The 14931-nt window shown below is 39.2% G+C and overlaps 1 protein-coding gene across 6 annotated transcripts in view; it reads right to left on the reverse strand.

Moving 5' to 3' along the window:
• Positions 1-14931, reverse strand: part of adgrb3 (adhesion G protein-coupled receptor B3) — a 105792-nt gene that overhangs the window by 16970 nt on the left and 73891 nt on the right. For all 6 annotated transcript variants that reach the window (XM_075477765.1, XM_075477756.1, XM_075477738.1 and 3 more), the window contains 7 exons: positions 12948-13094; positions 11915-11990; positions 10745-10847; positions 10222-10265; positions 2119-2245; positions 891-994; positions 597-699 (listed from right to left, as the gene is read on the reverse strand). In XM_075477765.1, coding sequence (XP_075333880.1) covers positions 597-699; positions 891-994; positions 2119-2245; positions 10222-10265; positions 10745-10847; positions 11915-11990; positions 12948-13094 — 704 coding nt within the window. The remainder of the gene's footprint in view (positions 1-596; positions 700-890; positions 995-2118; positions 2246-10221; positions 10266-10744; positions 10848-11914; positions 11991-12947; positions 13095-14931) is intronic.

The following is a 14931-nucleotide window of genomic DNA, read 5'->3' on the forward strand; positions in this document are numbered from 1 at the left end:
TTTTCAGGGCCAACACCTTGCTGTTGTCAAAGTTTATCAGACGATAATTTAACACAGAATTTAAGACCAATGGTCCTGATCCAATTTCCATTCATGGAGGCATTAGAAACACACAATTTTCCTTTGGGATTAAGATTAAATGCTTCTTTGTGCAAGCATACAAAGAACTAGAGCAATTTTTTTAAACTGGCAGTAAACTCATGGTTACAATCTTTTTCAAACATTGAAAAAGGTATCAGAAAAGACACTTTTGTGTAACAAATGAGCGAGCCTGACATTTCTAAAACTAATTGGAAACGGGTAAATAAAATGGAATTTTTAGGGTCCACCTTCTCTTTAAAAGTCATGAAGAGAAACCCACTGTCCAATATGCCAAGAACACATTTTTACTCATCGCAATAGAAACCTTGAGATAACAAAGAAATGCTCACAATGTTCAGTTATGCAAACAAAGAGTCAGTGTTAAACCTAAGCAAGGCAGCAGTGAGGGTTCTCCTTAATCTTTCCGATGCACCATTTAACCCGGGTAAACTCGACAACCGCTGGACCCTCACACTTTCTAAACTGTGCCCACTAAATGCTTACGTAGCACTTACCACATTGTGGGTCTGAGTTTGTCCAACGAGGATCAATATGTTTGAGCAGATTATAGATACGCAGAAGTTGAGCAGGATAATTGATCGTTCAGAGCGGATATATCTATTGAAAAAGACAAAAGAGTGACAAAAGCAATAATGTCAGCAAATTTCTTCAGTCTGTAGTCTGATGTTGAGATAGGAAGTTTTCGTTGTCATCATGTAATTCAACATTATAACACAAAAAATAAAAATTTGTAAAGACAAAAAACATCTTGTGGTTAAAAAAGTATGCCTTGAAACTGTTAAAGTTACCTCCATAACACAGCGTAGATCACAGACAGTGTGATCAAGGCGAGGCAAGACAAACCACAGCCAACTATCAATGTCACAGATGGGACCCCTGAGTACTCCATGGTCTGTGGAGAAGACAGAGTGAGACAAACCAGTCAGTTGGAGGCTGGATGTGGCTCATGCAGGACAGTAAATCTTTATTACTGCCTAGAGAGAGAAGCAATCAAAACAACCACCACCAATCTGAATAGTCCATAGTTGACTCCTTAATTTACTGTGAGGATTGAGGTGTGTGCGTGGGCTTATGAGTGGCTCAGATAGATGTACAAAACTTTTAATCTGCTATATATATGAAGATTATGCTACAAAACCTTACAGCTCAAAAATACCAAAATATTGGTTTTATTTGATTCGGTCTGTGATTTTCCAGTCCCATTTGAAGTTAAAGGAGCTGGCCAATCAAAGCTGTAAATTGAGGCTACCTGCAGACATACTATACCATAATGCTGTTCTACACAGAAACAAAGAAGCAAATACAAATAGAAATATCATTTGATCAATATTAAAAAAACAACTTATTGTTTGCAACTTTAGGCTAGAAATGATTTTATTCACTCTTGTGTTGAACGCTTCAGGCCTGCTTGAGGTATTGAAATAGATTTTTCCTTTTTTGCTCCTGCTGTGCATTAACACAGAAGACAGGAAATACAGCAAGTGATCTATGTTCCACTGACTACTTTATCTTCATAAGAAATTAGAGGCTTCTGCTTCCTTTTATAGTGACTATTTTCAGCAGATGAGCTCAAACGGTGGTGTAAAAATCTTACCAACACAGTTACTCAGGTTTAAATGAGGCTACTGCTGTATATATCCTTGACCAAATGTATATTTGATTGATGGAGATAAAATGAAACACCATCATCTGCATGCACACACCCTCCCTTGAACATGCCCCTTCAGTAGGCTATATGCAAACTCGAAAATATCCCCCAGAAGCTCCATTTACCACTGAATGACTATTTAAGGGGATTAGCATGCCAAAGAATTAATTTTCATTCTCACCATCTTTGTCTCTCTCTTTCTCACACACACACACACACACACACACACACACACACACACACACACACACACACACACACACACACTCACACACACATGCATGCACACGCGCACATACAGGCAGCATTTCTCTTTTACATTAGCCTATCCAAACCCACACTGAATAAGAAATCAATATCCTACTTACTATTTCTCTTGGTTGCTGAGCCAAAATGGCGAAGGTAGATACACGATCACACAAGCATTTTGTATGGGATGCATCTGTAAGCACCGTTTTGCATCCTTTTGTGGACCAGGCTCCCCAAGAATCGTTCCTGCAAGGAGGAGGCAGAGGCAATCAGAGGTTTTTAATCCCAGCGATGACACGACCACTTCACAGGACTTATCGACATCGCTTCGGCGATCTATTTAATTGCTCATATGATCAGATAAGCGCACACATTGTTAATATATATTATTATTTTTGGAGGGGGAAAGCTAACAGACAAATCGACACGGCTCCTGTGAGGCTACAAGCAGCATTTCAGCTGGAGCAGATAGAGAGGCAGAGACACGGAGGAGGGGGAGGACGTACGGAGCTGTCCAAGCAGACCGGTGCTGATTGATTCGCCATACGCAGATAAATAGCAGCTAGCCTCCTGGTTTCAAAACTCCATCAATCCCTCATAGTACTAGCGATGAAAACGTTTAGAATTACCTTCACGTCTTCGTGGGTGATTTCTACTCCTGTAGGTAATTTCCCTCCCAACGGTAGTTTTCCTGTTTTTTCCTCTCAAAGCCCCCCGTTATCAAGCCTTTTCCTTTCCTTTCGCTTCGTTTTTTTCTTTTTTTTTTTTTTTGCCCCTCAACTGTTTTAATTAGTAGCTTTTGAGTGCTTCCTTAGGGGGATTTTCACCCTGGAAACGGCGGACAGCATCAGATTGATACTCTGTTCCTCTGTGCTGGCGTGAGAGGGGGAGGCTGATACAATGAAAAAATAAACGCACGCTGTCGCAGGATCTGCTTATTCGGCTTCACGTCAAACCATGCGCTAGGAATCAGAGATATTTTGGGGATATTCCTGAAAATCATTCTGCGCGAAAGTTGTCGCCCCTCGGAGCGAAACGCCCGACAAAATCAAAAACACTGCAGAACTCGTACCACCCCGCGGAGACGGCGCAAATGGTAGCAGCCAGTCCCCACTTCACACCACTAGTAGGTGAAATGAAAGGAGCGTTTTTCTTGCATTTGTCATCCGCTCTCAGTCTCATTTTCTGCTTTCAAAAGAAATGAATCCTCACTGGTAAGATATCCTGTGTGAAAAATGTATTGACAGCGGAACATAACTTTGCTCAGCTGCAGACTGACATGTGGATACAGACACGTGTCCCTATCAGAAACACCTGTTGTCCTGTAAGTAAGACACCTGACTCTCCTCGGCTTCCTTTCATGACAAAGGCAAAACAAGATGCATGCAAGTGGTTTAGGACAGCATACTGCCTCTTGATTTGTGTGAGCAGTGCTGTGCAAGGCAATCCTGCTGTGTCATTTGATCAATATGGCAGCAGAATTTATTATTCCTGGAGGAAACCTTGGAGCTAGTTGCACATTTCCAAGCAGAGTCAACCAGTGCTCTGGGCTGTGTGCACAGCAACAAAGCCACAAAATGAACCTGCACCATGTGTCCCCTCATTGCGTGTCTTCTAAACTTGGTTGCGACTGTTTCCCTGTGTTAGCAAACAACACATGCCTACAAAAAGCCAGTGAATGACTTTCAGTGTCCAGTTGGACTCACTCATAAAGCTAGCTCAGGAAGATCTTTGTGAAATTAGACATTTGACAGAATGTAGTAGTTACCCAGCAAGCAGTAACTGTTCTGGAATGCACTTTAATGGTCATACTAAATTTAATATATAAAGCCTGTACTTCCTAATGAAGAGGAGGAAGTGTCTCAGAAGAGTAAGCTGGAATCACGAACCATGAATTAAAGCTCTATTAAAATCTTAAAGATGCAACGTTTGGCTGCTTTAAACTTTTTAAGAGGTCCTTCTAAAACTTCTCAAACAGATCATCATAACACTACAAGCAACTATCAGAACATGGAAGAATACATTTGATAACAAAGTGATATTAGAAGTAATTTAAGACACTATATGTCTAATGTTATGTCTATGCAACAACAACAAGAAGAAAAACAATTTGCCTGACTTTCAACACAATGAATCAGCAATGGGTGATATAAAGTAAAATATCTTAAGAAATGGAGAAACTAAAGCTTTACAACCTTAAGTGCCTGTCAATCATTAACTAACCATTAATGGTAGATTAAACTGGTAGAACAGGGTTGTCCTGTTCACTCAGCTTAATAATGGTATAAGCCACAATTGGCAAGTGCAACTGTATAAACCCAGAAAAGAAGTCAGTATAATGTATACAGTATAATGGAAAAACAAGCTTTATATGTGGCTTGGGTTTAAACACAAAAAGAAACACACAGAAGAAGAAAAAAATAAATATATTCATGCATTTAATCAAAAATCACTTGCGATGACCTTTTTTGTAGGATGCTACTGACCATGCAAAATAATCCCCTTTAGATGCAAACCCACACTCCAGAAAAAAAGATAGACTGGCTTATGCCTCACTGTCTTGATAATTTTTCCACAAATCCAACACTCTCCCAGGAAGGACAATCCTCGACACGATCTGGTCCTTACTTTTGACTGGCTCTATGATTACTTCCCCTTTGTCCCTGAAGGAGAAGCTGACAGGAGAACAATCGCTGACCGGGGATTCTGTACGCTACATTTGATGTGTTGTGGGCATAGGGGCCCTAGAATATAAAATGCCCCCAAGAGAAAGTGTCAATGGTGATGTTAAGCACAGGGAGGCTGATGGCTTGACATTCATCACATACCCTTTGCTGACCACTTTCCGTCTCTGCAGTGATGTATTGACACATTTATATCAAAATTTACAAGACATGAAATTCGAGATAAAACTCAATTGTGCCCCAACTTTTACATATTTTGGTGTCAAGGTGGAGGTTCAGTAACAGTAGAGTGACATAAACGTATTAGTATTTAAACCTTTTAAAAGGAGAAAAACCTTTCTTTATATTCTGATCTTTGAGTAGCATAAACTGAGTTCCTCCAGCCATCTTGTTTACCCAGATGTCAAGGCACTGCACTCAATGCATGAGTCAAACAGTCAAGCTAAACAAGGTAGTGCAGCTGCAAAGGCTAAATGACCAAACTAAGCTGCAGTCCTTTAGCTTTTACCGCGCTCACATGCCAGACGATGAGCATTGCTCACCGTGTACTGCATATCGTTAGGCATAAACAAACCTCTTTAAATTCCATGCATGCCCACATTAGATTATCCAGACACTGAGATAGGGGTTCGGAGAGTGCCACAGGCTGTGCACTTGAGGCAATTTTAGAAAGTCTTGAAAGACTGACACACAACGACTGGCAGAGGAGAGTGGAGAGGCAATTCTGGGAAATTATTCCATCCATCTTGGATCTCTTGATGATGGGCAATTTGTATCAGCCTGTGGGCTACATTGAGAGCGTTAACTGAATGAGAAGGAAGAAAAATGGGAAAAGTGCGTTTTTCTATGTGGCGGGAAAAATCCTATTAATTCTGAGTGAAGCAAAACTCACATAATGTGACAAGTAAGAGAACTTTCAGTTTGGATATGATAGGAAAAGATCCACAATGTGTATTATCCTTTCATTTAATAACTGCTGTGTACACTGAATGACATCTATAGTCTGATTAGTGGTAAAACATCTAAATAGATGTGCTGTAAACTTGATTAACTGTGAAATGGCAATGCCTGAAAAACTTCCATCCTGGTCAGTCATGCGCTTCTACTTCGAGGTAAACAAAATCAAATCAGAGAGAACCATAATTACATAAAGTGCTACTGAAACATCACAACAGCATGTTCATGCTGCATTTGTATTTCATGCTCTGCTTCAGTGTGTAAGAGTGATACACCCCCACTCACATCTTGTGCTCTGACACAACAAAGCGCTAAACTATGTCGCAGTTTTTGTCCTCATGAGTCCATCATGAGTCCCTGCAAAAGTGAAGCTTAGAATTATTGTAAACATCGCCCACATTGTTGCATATTCTCGCTGTTGGCATTCTTTTGCCGTATGCAGGAATTACAGTAAAGTGTGAAATCGGGCGCCCCAAGCAAAACCGGGAGTGGTTTAATCAGAAAGAAACATGCTCTCACTGTTTACGTCTCTATACGTGCTAAGTGGATGGTTTACAATCAGCATTCGCCTGACAAACAAAACAAAAATGTCTTCCAAAGTGGGCCTCTGGGACTAAATCTGATCAAGTTTGTCTTTAAATAGGTGTATGTGCTAAAAAAACTTGACATCAAAAATCGAACAGCATTGGAAAGCACTCACACTAAAAGTGTGAAAAAATGCAACTCTAAATTGAGAGTTAAAGTTTTGAGTTTTTGAGAGTTTTGTTTCTATAATTCACCATTAAATCAAAGCTGGATTAAAAGAGTATAAGCTTCTTAAACTTTCTATGCCACTTATCCATCTTCTACTGTGGCATTGGAGCTTTCTGGTGCTTCTTCTGCTTTGCAGAAATTGGTAGTGTTTATTGTGGCCTGTTTGGCTCAAATCCAGGCTATCCAGATGTTCGTAGAACCTGAAGCTATGACAGCTGCTCTCACGCCTTCAGATATAAATTATTAATAGGGCTCCAGTTCCTAGGGACAAACCAGGTATGGTAAAAATCCAGGTGTGTAGCACAGTCTAAACAATACTACTTTGGTCATTATTTCATAAAAGCTAAAGAAAAGGTTTGAAAGTGCTACTTTTTTGTATTAGAGGGTCTTCTAATAATTAATCACTGCAACCGCAAGTGTTCTGTTATCAATAGAGATAATATAATTGATTATATTATTAATTACTTCAGACAAAAAGCATGGAGATTAAAATACAGGAAATGGATTTAAAAATCTTAGAAAGTTAAAGAGACAGAAAATAAGGAACTCAGTTGTTTTTAATGTTTTAAAGGTGCTTTTGTAAGAAAGTCCTGATGCTAACCTAGAAATATTAGCTCAGCAATGTGCAAGTCTTTACAAATAAACGCTGTCCTCTTTTGTTTGATGTTTTAAACTCCTATTAGACCCTGTTGGATAACCTGAGAGGAGATAATCATGTGCAATCTGATCAAAATGTTAGACACTAAGTGTCTTTCCACACACAGCTTATAAGCACAGAGATGATTTTCAAAGCATATAACTACAAAATAATTGTTTTGAATTCCTCTGTAGTTAGATGGCCTATGTGCTGGCCAGGTGGAGCAGATTCACTCCAAGTATAGACTTGGCATATAAAACTAGTCAAACATGCCAGGCATTCATTTCAATTCAGTAGCTCAACCAGGTGACCGATTTTAAATGATTTAGTCAAGAAAAAAATAGGAATTAAAATTAAAATACATATATATATACATTGATATGTTTATGTTTATGCATTTAGCAGACACTTTTATCCAAAGCAACTATATATATGTATATATATATACATATATATATTTATGTATATTTTCTATACATAAAGATTTAACAAATATCTTATCAGCATCTGTTTATGATCCATGGTTTCAAATTATTCAGAAACTCACTGACTGTATCATTTGCCATCTATATAGCAGGAATTATTACTTTCTGGCAGTGGAGGACTCAAATTCCTCATAAATACAAAAATTGCAGTTTCTCTAACGATGTATTGACTGTCTAAAAAAAAGTTACAAAATAATTGGACACAGATTTGAGAATATGTGCTTTGGAATTTTTATCATTGCAAATGTCTAGTCTGAGCCTCAAAATACTTTTTAAAATCATGAGTGTCTTCTGGTCTCGGGAAAATTAAATGTGGGCATTGTTCAGCTCAATATTCACACGTTCCGTCTCTGCACCGCAGTTCTGTACTTGTGAACATATTTACTCCCTAAATTGTTACAGTGAACACTCTTATTTGGTTTGAACCAACATGCTTGACAGATGGTACATTGCACCATGAATGAGTCCTGAGAGTGGCTGCTATTGGGTAATGGGAAGAGCCAACTGTTTGAAATGGAGATAATTATAATCCCATGGAGTCATTCTGTGGTGCTCTGACTAACACAACTTAGTGTAGATTGGAAAAAAATGTTTATATTAAACACATGGTTTTGTGAAAGTCAAAGAAAGAGAATGGAACAGAGATGTCCTAGTTGTATCTTTGCAGTTCAAAAATAGACTAGCTGCCCTCAAATGCTTTGCCAGAGCACAGACCGTACACAATTAACATGCTGTTTCATTGTAAACGACCTCATAAGCTATTGACTAAGGTTGCTCATCCATGGTTGTTGTCAAGTTTTGCACAGATAGGGTAAAACTCTCATCTAACATCACACAAAATTCAGTCAAAACATTACTGGTTTCTGACGACAGCCTGTTATGTAACATGTTAACATAGTGATGCCTTACCAATGTCTTTAAAACAACCAATCCCATTACCCGCCTACAAACCTAAACACAGGACTGATCTTTATGACATTACGGTTTCAATCGCTAATAGCGGTAATAACAGCAAGCCGCTTTCAAATAACATTGGTCCTTCAGCTGAAGGACAGAAACATTGACAGGGTTATGTAAACATACTCTGAGCAGCTACTTTGTCAGAAATTAAACAGGCTGAGCAAATCTCCTCTGTTACACAGAAAACATGGGCTGAGCGCCTCCACAACATTCAGCATTGTTTCACATTTTTCTTCTTCCATGATGTGTGAAACGCAGGCACGCACCAAGTTTTTAACCCTCTGTATACCGTATCTTTGCTTCCTCTAAAATACATTCCTTGTTCACGTGTTTGCAAGGATACTTCAGGCAGTTATTGTACCCCTGCATCTCATTTGCCAGCTTGGTGCGCTGTTCTTCAGCAGAGTATTTCACCAGTATACCAGCCACTGGTGACATGTCTTTGAACTAAGCCATGTAGCTGGAACAGTGGTCCCTTTCAGAGCACTTTTATGGTGAGTGGCTTTGGATGATCCAACCAAACTCTTGAGTGATGCTAATTTTGTCTATCTTGTACTCTGTCTTGTACCAATATCCTAGCTTCAGGGTATCTCCAGGGCAACATCACTGATCTGTTCTATGCAAGAGTCTCCACAGCAGTTTTGCAGCTCTCCACACACAGCGAGCATATATTCTGTCCTTCTGGCAGCCAGTTTCATATTTCCATCCACCCACTAACCTACAGATTCAGTTCTCTGGAAACACCAAAACTCTCCTCTGTCCCTGACCTGCAGTTGGCCACTTGAATTCTCCAGGCCTGAAGATTTCCAGTGCTCAGCCTGCCCACCACTGCCTTGACACTCCACCAGAGATTTCCTGCTTCTCCACTGTCCATTACCCAGCCAGTCAGCTTATCTTTCTTTTTTGGGCTAACGAGCCAGACGTTCCTTTTTAACTTATATTGTAAACAAGTCTCATGGCAAAATAGGAGTAAAAGTGGAATGTTCATAGTTCTGGGTAAAAATGGATCACAATCTTGGTTTTAACATTTAACACTTTGATATGAACACTGCAGTCTGCAGAGGAAGTAAAGCAATTTGTGTCAAATGCCAAACACATATAAAATAACACCGATGTAAAAAGCAAGCAGCAAAACAATCTTCGGAGAAAAACATACATTAGGTGTGTAACTGTGTAAGTACGACACAGCTTAGTTCTGGAGCTTATTTTGTAATAGTTTTAATGCGGTGCAGTGTTGCAGAGTTCTGCAGTATTTGTGAGTGAGACTCTAGCAAATCAGGGAATAATGTTCTATTTTCCTGTGGCAACTGCTTGTAAAAAATATATATATATTTTTCAGATACGTGCTCATAGTTTTTTAGTGTAAAAGTCTAATCTAGTACATGGAATTGTTGAAGTATATAATCGGAAATCTCTAGGATTGTGATTTCACAGGGGGCACACTTGTGACTCATGTGTGACTCATATCAAAGTCTTGATGGAATCATGACGGCATTCGCTCCACAAGAACACTGCAGATGTAGAGCCTAACCAGCACTGACTCGGGGATATGGAAAACTACCACAAACTGATTCACAACAGCCTTAAATCGGGATGCATGAAAGCCTGAGCAAAACATAAACACCACATGTTTACATCTGTTCCATTAAACATTAAACATTACTAAACATTACCAGCAAAAAAAATATTTAAGAAAAAAAACAACGAAAAAGTAGGTTACAACAGTGAAAGTGGACGCCCACTTACATTATGGTGCTGTCCCACAGGGCACAATAGGGGTTCAGTGTTCCCTGAAATGAAAGAAGAGCACAGCATTTTGGTAAATCCTGACAATAATTGACCATTTTCATCCCTCTGTGTAGATCTTTTGAAATGTGCTTCATGAATCACATAGAAACCATATATTAGAGCATGGACTCCACTGTCACAGATTCACACAGCGACACACTCTTGCTGACATGCTCCGATTTACATGCGCTTCATCTCTTAGATAAATAGAAAAAAGTCTGGATCATAAAAAGGGATTGTCCTTGTAATTATCCGAGCGCAGCTCCCTGACACCGGGTGCTTAAAAATTAAATATGGAGCCAATTAACCGCCATTGTGTCTCTCCTAAACGGAGATGATAGGCACTGTGCTCTTTGTAGAGCATTTAGTCAAAACACAAGAAACTCAATTTTGAAGAAACCTGAAAATGAATGATCATAGAATCAAAAAAATATGTACATAATTTATTGTTGATGGAACATTAATTAAATTTGGGGCTTACATTTGCCAAATGAGCTAGTTCAATCTCCAGGTGGGACTCAGTTGCCTTGGGTTCTGGTCTCACGGTCACAGCGATAACCTTGGAGTTCACAACTGTGTGATTCCTGAGAAAAAAAGCAATGTCGGAATATTAGAAAAACATTTTTTCTTCTTAACTTCTTCCTGCCAAACAAGAAAGAAAGCAAGGGCTCTTAAGATGCATATTACACAACAGCGGCAGTAACGGTGGTTAAAAAAGACCAGAAAATACAGTACAAAATTAGCTTTTTTTTTCTTTTTTCTTTATCCTTTTAAAATCTTGCATTTTAAAAAGCTTGAACTTTATGACCATCTTCCACCAAGAAGAAAACTGTCTTGTACAAAAAGGAGTGTAGAACTGAGACTTCAGCAGTCTACTCTCCTTTCGACAGCACTTGAGTTAAAAATGTTCATTATTTGACTTTTTCCCGTGGTACAAGTCGGTTTCCTACACTTATTTCAAAATGGGAATCAATAGACTTGCTCCGCTCAGAATACACTAACAGACTTCTGACATTTATAAGAAGTAAGAAAGTTAATTATTTATCTATTATTTTGTCAAAGCCTCTCAAACTTGAAATCTGGCTAGGTAAAAATCTTCAAGTCTATAAGTTCTCATTTGATAAGCTTATCCACATGTCAGTCTGGAGAGGGCAAGCTTCAGTATCCCGTTATGAGCTCGTCCCCCCACGTGCGCACAGGGCTGCTGCTCTCTCTATGTCAGCTGGCCTGTCCTGGAATGCCCGCTCTGTCCTTGTATGTCTGTGCCAGGGACTTGTTGACTTGGAGCTGACACCAGGTGTTTCTTTGGGCCATCCCACTGCTTTTCCAGACACTAGCGTCATCCTTAATTAACTACATACTCCATGCTACAGTGAGTATATTTCATTTTATAAATTAGAGTCAACACAAACCTCTAACTTACTTTAGGAAGTACACACCAAGATGAATTAGAATGATATAAAACTTAATTTCGCGTCTCTGAAGTAGAACATTTCAGGGTCATCACAGCCACCAAGGGGACATCTTGTTGTTTTTAGATTTGATCTACGACTATGAATAAAAATGGACACCTCTGCAGCTTCCAAAATATCTCATAATATCTCTTGCCAGCAGACCAGAAAATAAAGATGAGAATAAATATTGGCCTTACTTTGGTGAAGGTAGCATGAGTCCAAGAGTCTTGTAGAGGACAGTTCCCAAAATGAAAACAGGTGATCCTTCCATATCTGAAAGAGGAAATGAAACATCAATAAAGATATTGTATGATTTTCATTTAGTTAAGGCTTCATTTTATAACACAGTCACTAAACATCATATAAGTGCAGCCTTTCACCCACAGACAAAAAATATCCAGTTTCATATATTCAATCCAGTACAAAGTTTTTTTATAAAGCGAGCTAGCAGTAAAACCAGGCTTGACTAAACCTGCTAATTTGCAATGCTAATGCAATTCACACTGATATCACTTGAAGAAAACATACTTCTTTTCTGACAATTAATTCTTATTTAATTTTGAGACTAAAAAGATATTGAAGTAAAGAAGGGAAAAGTCTCCTATTGAATCAGCTTTTTCGACTGTCCAGATTGCAATTAAGCAAATTCCACAGATTCGTAATCAATTCCTTGTTCTCTTAACTTTGATATATTCCTGAAAAGACTGATTACACCAATTAACAAAATTGTCTGGCTCTGGATTGAGATATGGGGTGGCAACTGCAGTGTTTAAAGGGATGCCATAAATGCTGAGTGGATAACTGAATAAGCACAGGCAAGCAGAATGGTCTTTTTGAAAGTTGTTTCACTTTCTCAAAACAAGGGGCAGTGCAGTATAAAACAAGAGGAAAGCCTATGACAGAAGACTGATGCATCTGTGAGAAAGTCTTGTAAGTGCGCAGACAGATCAATTCCAACTGAAATCATTTCACTTCTGCAGGGATGTTGACATATTTATTTTCCTTCTACTTGTGCTGAATCCTTCATTCGATATTCACAATGCATCACCCCTACATTTCTTTTTCTAAAGGCAAGTAGCTGAAGTATCATTTTCAGTTTTAAGTTAAGACCTGTGCATCCCTAATCAGGACAAACAAAGTTTACAGATGAAGACTGCTGGTGCAGCTCTGACTCTGGCAGAATGATACACATAAGACTGTGTGATATACTGTATATGTTGAGTCACATACCTGCTGACTGGGAAACAAAGAGGCCCTTTGGGATGACCACTTTATCTTCGGAGTTCCTGGCCCAATCGACCATGCCTTTACGACCTTTCATGGGGAAGTTGATGTCAGTCATCACGGACACTGCAGGAAGTCTCTGGATGCTGGCAACTGCAGGCATATGCACAAACACAGACCCAGATAGAAATACAGATTAGAGATATACTCAAGAATATCTCTGAGTTTGAAGACCATCTCACGGAAAATTCGCCCTAGATACGACTTTGAATTAAACTGCTAAAGCCTGGTCACATAAAGGAATATTTTGACAATGAGGTGAAAGCATTTTCATTTGCTTTCTTGATGAAAGAGCAGAATAGAGGATTGAATATCTTCACACAATTTTTTCTTGCACACATTCTTGGTAATTAGCTTTGAAACATGAGAAAACAGTGAGCTTCACTTTGGTGGTAGTTTAACGTTTTACTAAAAAACAAAGTCAAACAAAACTTCTATGGTAGTGGTGATGTTATGGTTTGTGAGAGTGAAGCTCTCGTCTAAATCTGCTTTGATGCATCACAGTACAGTACAAATCATTCTGCGATAACATACAGTTGAAAGTTTGTTAATATATATCTCTATATAGATATATATACATGTCAAATAAAGCAAGCAAATTGGGCTTTTTTCAGTCAATTTACAGAAAAAGTCCAAAATCAAAGCTAGAACTAGCACCTGACAACTGGTAGACAAGTAATCCTCCCTAATCACTCTTTCCTCTTCTCATCTCCCTGCAGAGACGCCATAAAAGACCAGGCCATGCACTGAGGCATTGACAAGGAAGATACACAGGATCAATGGAAAAGGCCCTAGAATTACACGGGGAGGATAAAGCCACACTGTTCTCTACCTGCTATCACATCCAGTCCCAGTCAGGTGGTGCTTCAGCAGGGGGAATCTGAGGCTAATCCAACCATTGATGCAAAAGCTCTATTGTTCCCTTTGCCATGCCAATAGTACAATTTGAATCCTGGCACAATTCCATGATTGAGTGAAATCTGTGACAGAGAGGGTTCGCCTGTGTGTCTGGGATGATCCTGCAGCGAGCATGAAATCACAGAGCACCGTGAGACCTGCCATTTGCAAAGAGGCCTGTTCAGAGCACCAGATGTTGGGAGCAGCAGTGGTAAGTGCATGTTTATTTGGGTTTGTGGTTTTAGTCACAGGGCACACCATGAAAAAAACAACAGGGTGCAAGAAATGCTGTCTTTCGGAGTTCTAGGTAATTCTGCAGGTAAATGGGGCTTTGCATCTGCTTGATGGGGCTCGGCAGCAAAAAATAAAAGAGTCATCTAGGACATTGATGTCTTTGAACACCGAGCCAGTGCACTAAGTGTATTCTGCAAGCCTCATTTTCATAAAAGGGAATTATAACACCGCTCATTACGTCTGAATGTGTTCATAAGAGGTTCAAGTAAACTGTGAAGTCCCACAACATAAACATTTTGCATAGAAAAAAAAAACATTAATTAGTATTTAAATCTATTGTATGTGTGTAATTGAAGGTAATCCTTATTAATGTCATAATTTTCTTTCCGCCATGAAAAAAAAATCCTCAGAAGACACAGCCACAACAAAAATGAATAAAGTGCACAATGTGTTCTGCTCTCGGTGCACGATTCCAGTTTCTAACATGTCCCAAGCTTCACTTTGTCCTCAAAATGTTACCTTGTAAAGAGAAGAATGAGTTGCTAGAGTGGACAGCCTTTCGCAATCAAGGTTATTTGACTAAAAGTAGGAGGACAGAGGATGATACAGCAGTGACAGCCACTATTTATCTGAGTGTCAAGAGGCTACCATAAATTAGTGACGAAATGATGCAGCAGTGTCTTACTCAGCCAGATGCTCTCCACTTGGCTCCCACCGATGGCTCCACAAAACTTTCCATTCCTTTAATCAAAAGGGCCACGTGACCACCAGGGTAGAGTGGTGTGAGCTGAAATGAACT

Source organism: Odontesthes bonariensis, chromosome 2 (assembly GCF_027942865.1).
Source record: "Odontesthes bonariensis isolate fOdoBon6 chromosome 2, fOdoBon6.hap1, whole genome shotgun sequence".
Classification (NCBI taxonomy): Eukaryota; Metazoa; Chordata; class Actinopteri; order Atheriniformes; family Atherinopsidae; genus Odontesthes; species Odontesthes bonariensis.